Raw genomic sequence first — 13,928 nt, forward strand, 5'->3', positions numbered from 1 at the left:
CGCACGTGTGGGAGGCACCGTGGGGTGGACTTCCACTGCGCTCTTCCATAGGCAGCCGCCGAGGGCGAAGGATTGGGCTTTTCTCGTTTAGGAAAACGCTTGGGACACAATCGTCGTGGTGGCTCGGAGATTTCTATCCTCATCACAGGCTTCGGACCAAGGCGGGAGGATTGGAGGGTTTGCAACAACGAAATGTGTATGGAAAATGGCCACTGCCAGCCTGGAGATCCTTCGTACGCATACCCGACAAGCCTCCGAGCCGGGGGAGATTGTATACTGGAGATTCGGCAGGAGTCGGAGCAAACATCATCGTCCAGATACAAGCTGATTCACATTTGAGGACGGCCAAGCACCAGGCGGCTTCAATAAGCTACTAATCATGCTGTTCAGAATTCGCTTTTGCATCTTCAGGCTCCTCGGCTCTGGTGTAACTTGAATGATCTTCAAATACCATCAGTCACTAATTGGGACACCTCGGCTGTGCCAAGTTCCTAGTCATACACCGCTTAAAATCTGGAACATCCGAGATGCATCGTCCAGGGTGTCAAAGCCAGAAGAAGGCCTTGCTGACGGTCTGCCGCTGTCGTCAGCTTCTAATACGGTAGTAAAAAAGCGCTTATGGCAGGGAATCAAGCGACAGGCGGGGTACCCCAACCCTTGCCTCGACTACATCGTGGACTTCACCATACTACATGTAGCCATTGCTTGAAATGAAAAGAGCTAGATAGTGGGACGGTCGATTTCCGCAAGGGCGCTACGGCGTACATAGCCCAGCGGCCTTTACACCGACGTAATTCCGCAGTTCTTGTAGATCTTCCACACCGGACGTAAACGTGAATACCGCCGTCCAAATGGTATAGGAATGGCTCTGCGCAACACTTGATTACTTAGATGCATACTAATCGGGCCCAAAATTAGACCGGTAGCTACGGTAGGTCAATCGAGAAAGCTACCTTTAGCCTAGCCTGCGATGTGCATGCGACAAGGGAAGCGAGTCAGAATTTAGAAGGTATCGTGCATGCATGCTTGTGGAGGAGCTTGCGGCGTATAAGAGGCGCGGTGGAATCGCGCTGTAAGGTCTTATTACTCTGTCTGTCTTATTCCGCCTTGTGATACCCAAAGAACCTCAAGACTAGCAACATGGTCGAACACTCGCACTTCATCAACAACGAGGTACCTATAGTTCCTATGAATCTCTGTAACCATTGCTAACATCAACCACCAGTGGGTCGCCGGCTCTTCGTCCGCAACCTACGAGGTTTTCAATCCCGCCACCGACGAGTCTGTCGGCAAGATCAACTGCGCCCGCGAGACTGAAGTCGATGCTGCCGTCGCCGCCGCCCGCGCGGCCTTCGAGCCATGGGCAGCTACGCCTGCTGCCAAGCGTGCAGCTCTGCTCAACAAGTTCGCCGATCTCATCGATGCCAACAAGGATGAGCTTGTCAAGGAAGAGGTAAAAGCTATGGGCCAGCCGGCTTCAATTGCCGGCGGATTCGTCGTCCCTGTCACATCGCAGACGTTCAGATACTACGCTGGTTGGGCGGATAAGATTGAGGGTCAGGCTTTTCTTTCCGAGGACAACCGGCTCAATATCGTTCAGTATGAGCCGATTGGCGTGTGTGCTGGTATTGGGCCTTGGAATGTCACTATTTCGTGAGTCTTCATGAGGTGATAATGGAGCTGCAAGCTGATCTGATGGCAGAACACTGTCCTGGAAGGTAGCTCCTGCATTGGCTACGGGTAACACGGTTGTCTACAAGACTTCAGAGAAGTCGCCCTTCAGCGTGCTTGTCATCGCGCGATTGATAAAAGAGGCTGGATTCCCTGCTGGTGTATTCAACGTTGTTTCTGGAGACGGCACAACTGGCGCTCTCATGGCGTCGCATATGGACATCGATAAGATATCCTTCACCGGCAGTGGACCAAGTGGGCGCAGGGTTATCGAGGCAGCAGCTAAGAGCAACTTGAAGAAGGTCACCCTCGAGCTGGGCGGCAAGTCGCCCTCTCTTGTCTTCGACGACGCAGACATCGAGAGCGCCTTGACTGGGTATGCATCTCCCCTCCTCACAACCTTCCCAGGATTTAACAAGCCATCAGAAACTCCCAAGGCTTCCTCTTCAACTCCGGCCAAGTCTGCGTCGCAGCCTCCCGGCTCTTCGTCCAAAAGTCCATCGCCGACAAATTCATCGAAGGCCTCAAAGCGCGCTTCACAGGCTTCGACGGCGCCGTCGGCGACCCCAACTCGCCCAACACATTTATCGGTCCTCTCGCCGATAAGGCCCAGCTGGAGCGCGTCATGGGGTACATCGCGGCAGGCAAGTCAGAAGCGAAGCTGCTCGTTGGCGGCGAGCGCAAAGGCGACAAGGGAACCTTCGTGCAGCCTACCATCTTCCTGAACCCAGCGAAGGATGCGCGGATCTACAAGGAGGAAATCTTCGGGCCGGTGCTGAGCGTCTTGACGTTTGAGACTGAGGAGGAGGCTATCAAGTTGGCGAATGATACTAGTTACGGACTGTCCGGTAAGTCTCTCGTGGTTTTGAACGCCATGATCTGAAGTTGTGAGTGAAGCGACTGACACGTAATAGCAACGGTTTATACCGGCAGCACAGGCCGTGCGGTAAGGGTAGCTTCTAAGATCAAGGCTGGTACCGTCGGTGTGAATGCGCCTTTCATGCCGAATCTTGGGTCGCCGTTTGGAGGGTACAAGCAGAGCGGTCAGGGTAGGGAGCTTGGTAAGGAGGGGCTGTATGCGTATTTGCAGGCGAAGAGTATTAGCATTAGCTTGGCTGTGTAAAGTAGATGTGTACGTCTTGCGGTAGAAACATGGTTGTGTCTTACGAAAGTTTCCTTGCCCACCTTCCACGGCTCTGGGTACTCTTTTGACAGTTTTTCAGTCAGGATGTGTAGTATAGATCGCTAGCTATTGGCCTGTTTACCTCAGTAGGACAAGTTTGCGCTGAATTCAAAGGTCCTACCCAGCCCAGAAATCCAGATTGAACAGAACTCAGAACTCAGCTAATAATCAGCCTCCTCTAGTACATAGATTTAGAGAAACTCCTGTAAGGCATCGAGAACATTTGGTATGTTGTGATGCCAAAGGTATATAGAGCTCCCTGCTTGCTCCACTATTATTCTTGAACGGTGCTTGATAGTTCGTTCGCTTTTCTTCTACGGTATAGCGCACTACATGCTGCCGCTTTTATCGCTTCTTCCGCCTGTTCCAAACCCAGCACTTACGTATACTACCAGAACTGCTGCATACGCTGCTGTACTGCCAAACACTTCGGCTCTTTTCGCATTGGTCAATAATGCTACGAAGGCCGCAAACAGGAATGTGAAGAGTGCCACGAGGGCGATTCTAAGCTTCCAAGAGCGTTCGTCGAGTAGCGAGAGGCAGACCATGGCACCAACTAGTAGGATGCCGCACAGGATGGCAGTGATCGTGTAGCTGAGGATCTGCACGCGGCGTGGTGGGAAGTAGAATAAGTCAGGCACCGGTGTTGAAGTACCGCTTGAAGGTCGCCAATGCATTTTGCGATGACTTGGGGAGTGACCGAATCTGGTGTTCGTCGATAGTTGCTCGGCCTTGATGTATATTAGCTAGGAAGCGTGATAGATGTGATGATAGTAGTACGGTACTGATGAAGAATAGTGTCAATCTCTTCATGAACCTTCACGCGCTCGTAGCAATGCTTAGGAAACATCATCTCGAGGGGAAATGTCCCGGATATGCCCTCCCCTCTTCCTTTCAGCCACGCCTCATACTGAGCCGCTGCATCACGTATTGAATCGTAGGCTTTGGCTCCGCGTCGCAGGTACATATGTAGATCTGGTCCCTGTGTATCTTCCATGTCCATGGTGTCCAACTTGGCTTCCAACTCGTTCAGGCGACTCTGTAGATGCAGAAGGTTTCGCATCCCAAGTCGTGTGAAGCTGCGGAAGATGGCGGCATCTTCGTCAGCTGCCATGAATGTGGACAGCAGCGGTATGCCATCGAGGCGGTCTGGATCTTGCACTCGGCCTGGCTTCTTTCAATTACTTCAGACATAGTAGAGTACTTGTGACGATATGTAGTTGTTCGTTTGGATGTTCATGACCATGTCGTCGTGAGGCTGGCCATGTCAGCCTATCAATGTGCCTCGCACAATCCTTGAAGGGCTTCACCGGTATTGCGCAGCCACATTCTTGGCGACAGCGAAATCTCATATCGCGGGGTAGGCACCTTTTACTTCCTCTCAAGGGGACTTTTATTCGAAGCTGTTCCTCAGCCGAGCATTGGCTGGCCTCACACTCGAGGCATTCATAGAAACGACAACGCGACCGCGATGGAAAAGCCCATGTCTGGGAGCCTACTTCGGGAGCAGCCTCGAAAGGAATCTCTAGAGATGGTCCCTTGTTTCGTGACCCAATATTTCGAGACAGTGCGGCAATCCTCTATCCTGAGGGAAGTGTCAGCTCTTGTCACCCTCCAGAAACCAAAAAGTTGTTCGACGAGATCAGGACAAAGGTAAACCGTCTCATGCGTCTGAGATTCTCGAGAAATGTGCTGTACCTCTTGTTCTCGGAGAAGAGGCCATCTTCCAATATCGGCTATTCGAAGTTGATTCCGAGATTGACCTAACAAATCATACCGTCAGTGCTCTAGATGTGGTTCTACACATGGACTACATACCATGGTACCACAGCGGCGTGCAGAAAGTGAAGGAGTAGGTTCGGAGACATCCGACGGGGTCGAAATATGCCTCTGTGGATGAGTCTGAGGAATTGGAGCGGCAGTGGTAGTGGGATCGCGACAATGACTATGGGGAATCGGCCACCTTTGAGAGCTGGATGCAAGAGTACCACCGGGGACTAGGCCATCAAGGAGCCCTCAATTCCATGGTTGACACGAAAACAATGTGCCTAATACGGTACGTTCGATCCGAAACCTTGCTTTGCTGACCATGCTGATTCATTCATTCTATAGATACAAGCCGGCCGATTGGGCAAACGGTGGGGATGATGCTCTTTTGGGGACATCTTCAGCCACGCCCACTCGAGCTTGGAGGCCGAAGTGATATCGTGATATCGTCTCCTTCGTGGGTGAAAATGACTTATTGCGGCTACGGTTTTCTTCTTTTTGCGATAAACCTGGATCTTTCATAGCTTGCTTTCAAGCTCTTCTCTTATAGGAAAGGTCCATCTCCAATCAACGCGGAGGTGGCAGCGCCCGTCAGCCCTCGGGTTTTTCATTCTTATTGGTAGAGAGTAGGTACTATAGGTAATACTGTAACGCTTCTTCGGGCTATACTCTTCTTAGCCAGATTTGTGGACACTAATCGCTGTTTCAAGCTAGGCGATGCCAGTGACCGAGATTGCTCACATTTTATCCTTAATTGTATGCTCAGGCAGAAATCTTTGGAGCCGGGGCCAGAGTTGCGCTGAGTGGAGACCCATACTAAACCGCATCTGGAAAGCCGTGATAATATGACAGCTCGTACTACGTGGGTATCAGAGCTACACCAGACGTTCTTTCTCCCGCCAGGTTGGAGGTATGCTCTCCTCAGTATTTGGCTTCAAGCAATCAAACGCTTTCGTTCCCAGGGACATACATCATAGAGCTGGGGAATACAACGAACCTCACCATGACGCGCGCCAAGCCAACGGTTCCTCAAGACGGCTCGATCTCCACTCCACACCACGTTTTTGCGGGACCTTTGGACGAACGTGCATGCATAATCGGGGTTAAGGACCCTGACGTCTCTCACCTCACCGCCGCATGGCGCAAATAAAACTTCGGTGGTTGCCCGCTCTGGCCGAGTTATAGCTTTCCTGAGATTTTTCACTTTACCCATCATGGCACCAACCGGGGCGCTTACCGCACCCACGCAAAGCCATGGCGTTGCCCTCCGCAGCGGCGTATCTCCGAACCGGTCGAGGAAAACATGGCAAAGTCCGAGCGAAGGCCACCTCAGTCGCGAGAACTCGCGTGGAAGTAGACGATCGGGCGCGAGCAAGAAGAAGGATGCGTGGTGGAAGACGCGGCTGTTCGCTGGCATGTACAATGATATACGGAGAAGAGCGCCGTTCTACTGGAGCGACTTCAAGGACGCGTGGGACTATCGCGTGGTTCCGGCGACCGTGTACATGTATTTTGCGAAGTATGTATACATATCAATACACTCAGTTACCACAAAGCCCATTTGCAAGACATGAACACCCAGATGAGATGAAGCAATTGCCATCAATCTGGACGTGGTGCCGCTGTTGCGTGAGAAAAAGACCTAGGCTGACAGTGGACCAGCATTCTCCCCGCTTTGGCTTTTAGTCTGGACATGTTCGTGAAGACAGACCAAAGTTTTGGTGTCAATGAGGTCCTTTTATCGTCGGTACTCGCATCTGTCGTGTTCTCGCTGGCCGCATGCCAACCGCTCGTCATTGTGGGCGTGACTGGTGAGCTATCACAATGCTAAGAACAGGGGTCAACGGCTAAGCTCCGAAAAAGGTCCTATAACCGTGTTCAATTACACAGTGTACGATATTATAACACCCCGTGGCACCAACTACTTTGCCTTCATGGCATGGATCGGGATGTAAGCTTATTTCATCTCCCAATTGAAAGTACAATTCGGCTGACATGATGCAGATGGTCCCTGATATTTCACTGGATCCTCGCCATCACAAACTCGTGCAATGCCCTCCGCTACGTGACTCGCTTCTCCTGTGACATTTTCGGATTCTACGTTGCATTTATTTACCTGCAAAAGGGTATACAGGTTCTCACCCGCCAGTGGGAGATATCAGACGCCTCAGCCTACCTCTCCATCGCCATTGCGCTGCTCGTTACAAGTGTTGCATACATATGCGGCATCCTAGGTACCTCTGCCCTCTTCCAGCGCCACATTCGCAAGTTCATCGAAGACTACGGGACGCCCCTGACAGTTGTCTTCTTCACCGGCTTCGTCCACATCGGCAAGATGGCGAACATCGAGCTCCTCAAGTTGCCCACGAGCAAAGCCTTCTTCCCAACCATCGACCGCGGGTGGTTCATCCACTTCTGGGACATCAGCGTCGGCGATGTCTTCCTGGCCATCCCCTTCGCAGTCCTCCTAACAATCCTCTTCTGGTTCGACCACAACGTATCCTCCCTCATCGCCCAAGGCACCGAATTCCCCCTTCGGAAACCCGCCGGCTTCCATTGGGACCTCTTCCTCCTGGGCCTGACCACCGGCGTCGCCGGCCTCCTCGGGATCCCCTTCCCCAACGGCCTCATCCCACAAGCACCCTTCCACACAACTTCCCTCTGCGTAACGCGTACCGTCTCCGATGACGATGACGAGGCAAACAAAGGCCACACCCGCCGCGTCGTCGACCACGTTGTAGAACAACGCGTCTCGAACCTCGCGCAGGGCCTCCTCACATTGGGCACCATGACAGGCCCGCTCCTCATCGTCCTGCACCTCATCCCGCAGGCCGTGCTCGCAGGCTTGTTCTTCGTAATGGGCATCCAGGCCCTGGAGGGCAACGGTATCACGCTCAAACTGCTCTTCCTCGCGCGGGACAAGCACCTCACGCCGCGATCGGACCCGCTCATGCGCATCGAACGGCGGTCCGCGATTTGGGTGTTTGTCGCGCTGGAGCTGGTTGGATTCGGCGCGACGTTCGCGATCACGCAGACGATTGCGGCGATTGGGTTTCCGGTGTTTATCTTGCTGTATATCCCTATGCGCACGTGGGGTATGCCGAGGTGGTTCACTGAGGCGGAGTTGAGGGTGTTGGATGCGCCGACGGCGAGCCCGTTCACGATGGAGAGTGTAGGCGGGAACCACGGCGAAATTATCGAGCCGGAAACTAGCGGGGATGATGTGTTATCAGAGAGTGACGAGGCGGAGAGGGGCGAGAGGAGCGGCAGGAGGTTATCGAGACATGAGAGTGTAGTGGAAGAAGGTAGACGAAACGCAGAGGGTGCGAGTAGACGGAGGAGCAGTATTCGAACTGCGGAGGCGATGGAACTCGATAACATTGAAAAAGCATAGAGGGCGTGAATAAATTACAAGCTTCCCTGGTCCGGTTGGCGATGCCTGGTGGTAGGTATTGAGTATTCGCGCATTCGTGCGCATAAAAGTCGTACTGTCAGTCATAGTCTCTCTCAGTTCATTGTCGCAGCATGTGAGAACAGGAATTTAGTTGACACTCGTGTATTCACTTCCCTCCATATGAGCTAGATACTAATCCTGGAGCACGACGACGACTTTACGACGGCTCGAGAACACCATTGACTCCATTCCATTTTCCGTACTCCATACCATTTCATGCCTCATCCGTAATCATCTCAGCCATAGCACCATGTGCTCAAACTCTCTTCGCCGTGGCGCTGAAGAGTCGCATAGCAGCGAGACGTCTACTAAGAGTCTCTCAGCCAGCACTTGAGGGACGAAGTACGCTTGTCGAAGGCGATGCTGTTCAAGTCCGACAGCTTGGAAACATCAGCCCAGGTCCCCTGCTCGATCCAGACCGACTGGCCCTTGCAGTTGTCCTCGCTATAGTATGTTCAGTCAATGTTCCAAAAGCTCACCTGTCGATGAGAGGGGTACTTACGCATAGAGATTGCAGCCATACGGCCGCATACCGCTCCAAGGCGCTCCCAGGATGGGCGTCATGGTGAGCGAGGAGATGAAGTTGTGCCTAGTAAGTGAGATTAGCATCCTCACACAATTGCGGTATACAAGTGGAAGGCACTTACGCCACGTTGAAGCAGGTAGCGGTGCTGCCATCCGTCTCGGGGTGGTCAGTCACGTCCCTGTCGGTCCCGATGTTGATTTGGTTGCCCTTCCAGCTCTTCTCGCTGTAGGCCTCGATCTATATCTATCAGTACACCAGCAATTGGAGAGGCTGTTAGAGTTCAAAGGTCTTTTCTCACAAGGGTGACGGGGACTGTGGCCTCGACAGCATCTGCGCGAGCGACGGCGGCAGCGAGGCCGGTGGTGGCCGAAGCCAGAGCGAAGGCAATGGTAAAGAAGCGCATATTGACGGCTGGTCCTGCTAAGTGGAGTGGTGTTTGAGGTGTGAAGTGATGTAGAGACTCGGGACTTGCGAGGGGTTGAGCGGTATGGGAGAGAACAGAACTGGCAAGAGCTTGGAGCAGCGGAAGCAAGGGATTTTATGGCTGCCAGGCGAGGCTAGTGAGCTGAAGGACGGGTGACGTAGGCTCCGTAAATGAGGTGAAGGATGATCCGCAAACGGGCATGTGCCGAAGGTAGCCACAGGTGTCTTTCACCGGAAAGTGACTCTTCACTCGAGGTCGAAATGAATTGGTGAGGCGAACTTTGTATGAGCATCATACTTAGTCTCTCACTCGTGACTGCGGTGAGTATGAGCCGTTACAGTGCGATGTCTAAAGTTTGATACCCTGTGTTACCTTAGGGTGAGCAATGCAGTACGCAAAATTCGCCATTGGCGTTCGTTCAGCTGCTTGATTCGACCGTCTTCATGCCATGCAAGGCTTTATCAAATCGAGTCTCGTAGTCAGCGCGTTTTCGAGAGCAGCAAGCACAATATACTAACAAAGGGCCGCATACAGGGAGTATAAGCGACGCAAGAAGGTTGATGTGAATGTGAACGTGAATTTGGCCAGAGTAACTACCCCTATCTGCTAAAGCTATACAAGAGAGAGGTAAAACTCCGTCCATGCTTGGGGTATCTTTCCCGTACCTAATGCTTTTCGTAGAAAAATCCAAGACCACAATGTGCGACCACCCAATCAAAACGCCGCCCATCTCGGAAATATGATACACGCCCACCTGAGGGATATCCAGAAAACAGATATTCGAGCACTTCGACCGCTATAATGCGCTTTCTGGGGTAGATACTCAAGCAGTGAGCAGTGGTCCACAGTAGTCTCGCAGGACCGCCACCAGGTCATCCTCTCTGGCAAGCTGCAGTAACAGCTTTTCCTGCACCTCTTTCCATTTCTTTAGATCGTCAAGCTCGGTCTGCTTCAGATATTTGGTTTCGTTTCCCGCGACGTCTGTACGGTTCGCCTTAGACAATAGCTCCTCAATCTTCTCGCGCTCGAAGGCAATGCGTTGCAGAATCCGTACTTGGCCCTTGTAGGTATCGTGTAGTAGTTTCTCGCGAGCGCGCTGAACATCGTACCAAATGAGATGCATCGACAGTTTCGCCTCCCGTCGATCGACCTTTGGGATCTCCTGCGTCTGCACGAAGCCTTGGACAGTGAGATCGTTGACAATGCCTCGAACGTCGTTGGCAGAGGACATCATGGTGTTGCACAATTGGCGCTCGTCCAGCTTGCCTTTCTTCTTGAGTGCGCGGAGAAGCTTCATTGCGACCGTGCTTTTCCTTGCCAGTACTGTATTCTCAATCTCTTGCTGGATCAAGCTCTTCGCCATCAAGTCAAAGTCAACTCTATATTGTCCTCGAGCGTGCCAGGTGACAAAACGTAAGGGATGATCGACGAGGAGGCTGAGGTGGGCCTCTACAATCTCTGAGCGCTCGTGGAAACTCAAGGATGAAGGATCCACAGGCTGAGAGAGTACGCCATCTTTACTAACCGTATTCTTGGTGATACGAGCAACCGCATTCGGATCTAGACCGTTGCAGATGTCCAACCCAATTATCTTGGCCCGCTGGGCAATGTCCTTGGTATTGACTACGTGATCAGGATTTGGCTCCCACTGTGGCTGGTCCTCGATATTTGCAGGGAACGGGTCGGGATAGTCCTCAAAGCAACGAGGTATGCTCTTTTCTAGCGACCGTAGCAAGATCTCGTAGAGACGCGCAGTAGTGTAGCTTATGCGCTGCTCGACCAGAGAGACGAGGTGCTGGTTGCGCATTGCCACGGCTGCTTTTTCTGGGTTAACGCGAATGACCAGATCATCTTCAGGAGAATGATCGAAACCGCCAGCGCTGCCATATTGACCTTGTCCATTGACTTTCGTTCGCTTGTTAGAGCCGTGGTCGAAGTCGTTAGCTTTTCGTTTCCTGGAGGAAAAGTTCGGAACCTCCAACCACGCATCGCGGATGCGACGTTTGTTTGCCATTATGAGATGCGCGAGCCTGTCCTTGTCTTTGGTTCCGGTGGGAACGGCACCGCCCCATTCGTTATTGAGAGCTTGTTGGCGCGCAATGTTGTGCATGTCTTCTGCAGATAGATACTGCGCTTCGGCGACTTGTATAACCCAGCCGTGTTCTATTAAATTTTGAACAATGCTGTAAAGCTCTTCTGGCGATCCCAAGACTTCATCATCGTGCTCATCATGCGACGACCCATTCACCAAAGACGTGTCTCCATTGCTGGCATCCCCATTGGTTTTTGTCCCATTCACTTTCTTGCCGTTTACTGCCTCCTCTTGACCTTGAGAAGGGGGGAAATAGGCCTTGCGCAGATCCGCAACCGAAGTGTGACCCAATGTCAGCAGGTTCGAGATGACATTCGCAGACTTTTTGTCGAAGCGTTCCTCAACAAAATGGGCGATCTTCGCGTGACGGACTAGGGAATACGACTGCTGCCAGTCGATGTCGTAGAAGACGATGGGCTCGGTCGAGGGAGAATGAAAGACGAGGTGCTGCTGGGTCAAGATGACGAGACCGAGGCTGATTTGACTCGAAGTAAGGTAGGAAGCCTTGGAAATCTCTGCACGCCGCTGCCGCCCAAAGCGCGCGAGGACTGAGAAGACGCGCTATACAGAGTCAGAGTTGCGCAAGACTGGGAGAGAGATGCAGCAAAAGACAAAGGCTTTGAGTATCGTCGCGTTTGCGCAATGTATGGGGCACTCAAGACTTTCGCCATGAAGCGGGTGCTCTGGAGGTCACCGTACCGCTGCAAGTTCGCCATACATATCCTCAACGAGGAAGGTGCAGAGCTCCGCAAGAATCTGGTCGCATGTTGGTCATGAATCATTCAGCGCGCAGTGTGCTGCAGCTTACCGGAGTCTCGCGCTGAGTGTACGACATGGTTGCCTAGATATTTGCCAGATATCTAGGTGTCTTATGTGCTACCGTGGAGGCATTGGGGTGCGTGCAAGACTGCGCGGGTGGTGAGCGGAGGCTCTAAGCGGAGCTTGCAACAAAAAGTGAGGGCGGCGGGGAGGATCGTGGTGAGTGCCCGACCAATCAGGCATGGCGCAAGCGGGTTATGTCAGCGATTCAGAGGAAACTGCACAGCTTCATCGGGTGTCTTCGCCTTGACCATCCCATCCATTGCCGCCTCCTCACACATTGCAGCCCCGTAGCACGGCGTCCGCTTCACCATGTTCTCTCGATCGACCGCCTGCCGGGGCGCCCAGAGAGCTGCGCGCCACGCTGCCGTCCGTCCCTCGCAGCGCCGCGGTCTCGCAGCTCCCGCATCAGGATCCTTCCAGTACCAGTCGGGCGACGCAAACGGCGTCAAGTTTGCGAGCAGAGATTACGCCGGTGCAACCACGACTCTCGCCCTCGTGGCCAAGGCCGGTACGCGATACCAGCCGCTGCCCGGCCTGACCGAGGCCCTACAGCACTTTGCGTTCCGGGTACGCCATTGAGGTCCTACGAGATGTATCGAGCTTTGCTAATGCTCAATTGCATTTTAGAGCACCGACAGACGGTCAACGCTGCGCATTGTTCGCGAATCCGAGCTTCTGGGAGCTCAGCTCTCCTCCTACCACACCCGCGAGGCCCTGGTTCTCGAGGCCAAGTTCCTCCGCGATGACTTGCCCTACTACGTCGAGCTCTTCGGCGAGGTTGCCGCGTCGACCAAATACCTCCGTATGCAACCCTGAATAATACAGATAGAACATGGTGCTAATCTGGATAGCCCACGTCTACCTCGAGGAGGTCCTCCCCATGCTCCACTTCTCCCACAAGCAGTTCCTCGCCAACCCGCTCGACATGGCCATCAACTCCGCACACGGCCTTGCCTTCCACCGCGGTCTGGGCAACCCCACCGCTTCCTCGTCATCTCACCCGTACACCAAGTACCTCGAAGCCGACACCGCTGAGTGGTTCTCCAAGATCGCCTACGCCAAGCCCAACTTCGCCCTCGTTGCCAACGGTGCGGAGCACAGCGAACTGAGCAAGTGGACAAGCGAGTTCTTCGATGGCGTCCCGGCGTCACCTATCGAGCAGCTCACCACTGGTACCGAGCAGACCAAGTACCACGGAGGTCAGGAGCGCATTGCCCACGACAGGGCTAATGCCTTCGTGATTGCTTTCCCTGGATCTAGCTCTCCCTCTGGCAAGTTCTACAAGCCCGAGATTGCCGTCCTCGGATCGCTGCTCGGTGGCCAGTCTAGCATCAAGTGGTCCTCTGGTTTCTCGCTGCTCGGAAACGCAAAGGCCTCGCCCGGTACCTCTGTCAAGACCACCAGCGCCATCTACTCTGACGCTGGTCTTCTGTACACTGCCATCACTGGTAACGCCGAATACGTCGCGCAGACTGCCAAGACCACCGTCGAGCTCATCCAGAAGATCGCTGCCGGCGATATTCCTCAGGAGCTCTTCCAAAAGGCCAAGGCTGCTGCCAAGTTCAAGGAGCTCGAATACGGCCAAGACACAACCGCCGGTCTTGTCTACACTGGCTCCGGTCTCATCAGCAACAACCAGCCATACCAGATCGACGAGGTTGCCAAGGCCATTGATGGCGTCACAGAGGAGGCTGTCAAATCGGTAAGTCTAATCAGTCTTTCATGTTTAATACACAGTAAACTGACCAGTATCCGCAGGCCGCCAAGTCATTACTTGAGCAGAAGGCATCAGTATCAGCCGTCGGTGACCTCCACGTTCTGCCGTTCGCGGAAGACCTCGGTCTCAAGGTGTAAATACAAACCTAAAGTAGAAGGCGGTTCTGGTGTGAAGCGTTGCTTGGTCAGGGGCTTGATGTAACATTACCTGTGATTAGTCCCAGATAGAAGTGTCTTATATGAAGATTTCTCATTTGTCAGTTGCTCTGCTTC

The 13,928-nt window shown here is 53.2% G+C and overlaps 6 protein-coding genes across 6 annotated transcripts; 3 read left to right on the forward strand and 3 right to left on the reverse strand.

Moving 5' to 3' along the window:
• Positions 1-1,140: 1,140 nt before the first annotated feature.
• N0V89_009998 (uncharacterized protein) lies at positions 1,141-2,794 on the forward strand (the record flags this gene model as incomplete). Its single annotated transcript, XM_056218743.1, has 5 exons — positions 1,141-1,173; positions 1,226-1,653; positions 1,703-2,047; positions 2,098-2,519; positions 2,586-2,794. 5 exons carry the CDS (start codon positions 1,141-1,143, stop codon positions 2,792-2,794), a joined length of 1,437 nt encoding a protein of 478 aa, XP_056068008.1.
• Positions 2,795-3,596: 802 nt separating this feature from the next.
• N0V89_009999 (uncharacterized protein) lies at positions 3,597-4,048 on the reverse strand (the record flags this gene model as incomplete). The annotated part of the gene is given in 2 exon segments (XM_056218744.1): positions 3,597-4,025; positions 4,040-4,048. The coding sequence occupies 2 exon segments, from the start codon at positions 4,046-4,048 to the stop codon at positions 3,597-3,599; spliced, it is 438 nt and encodes a 145-aa protein (XP_056068009.1).
• A 1,787-nt stretch (positions 4,049-5,835) lies between these two features.
• Positions 5,836-8,015, forward strand: N0V89_010000 (uncharacterized protein; the record flags this gene model as incomplete). Its single annotated transcript, XM_056218745.1, has 4 exons — positions 5,836-6,140; positions 6,284-6,432; positions 6,485-6,572; positions 6,626-8,015. The coding sequence occupies 4 exons, from the start codon at positions 5,836-5,838 to the stop codon at positions 8,013-8,015; spliced, it is 1,932 nt and encodes a 643-aa protein (XP_056068010.1).
• A 368-nt stretch (positions 8,016-8,383) lies between these two features.
• On the reverse strand, positions 8,384-9,004 carry N0V89_010001 (uncharacterized protein; the record flags this gene model as incomplete). The annotated part of the gene is made up of 4 exons (XM_056218746.1): positions 8,384-8,519; positions 8,578-8,664; positions 8,723-8,838; positions 8,900-9,004. The coding sequence occupies 4 exons, from the start codon at positions 9,002-9,004 to the stop codon at positions 8,384-8,386; spliced, it is 444 nt and encodes a 147-aa protein (XP_056068011.1).
• Positions 9,005-9,848: 844 nt separating this feature from the next.
• On the reverse strand, positions 9,849-11,952 carry RPC82_1 (RNA polymerase III subunit C82; the record flags this gene model as incomplete). Its single annotated transcript, XM_056218747.1, has 3 exons — positions 9,849-11,678; positions 11,817-11,873; positions 11,926-11,952. 3 exons carry the CDS (start codon positions 11,950-11,952, stop codon positions 9,849-9,851), a joined length of 1,914 nt encoding a protein of 637 aa, XP_056068012.1.
• A 296-nt stretch (positions 11,953-12,248) lies between these two features.
• QCR2 (ubiquinol-cytochrome c reductase core subunit 1) lies at positions 12,249-13,793 on the forward strand (the record flags this gene model as incomplete). Its single annotated transcript, XM_056218748.1, has 4 exons — positions 12,249-12,506; positions 12,567-12,741; positions 12,791-13,641; positions 13,698-13,793. The coding sequence occupies 4 exons, from the start codon at positions 12,249-12,251 to the stop codon at positions 13,791-13,793; spliced, it is 1,380 nt and encodes a 459-aa protein (XP_056068013.1).
• Positions 13,794-13,928: the final 135 nt, after the last annotated feature.

The sequence above is a fragment of the Didymosphaeria variabile genome, assembly GCF_027946475.1.
Source record: "Didymosphaeria variabile strain IMI 356815 chromosome Unknown scaffold_7, whole genome shotgun sequence".
Lineage (NCBI taxonomy): Eukaryota > Fungi > Ascomycota > Dothideomycetes > Pleosporales > Didymosphaeriaceae > Didymosphaeria > Didymosphaeria variabile.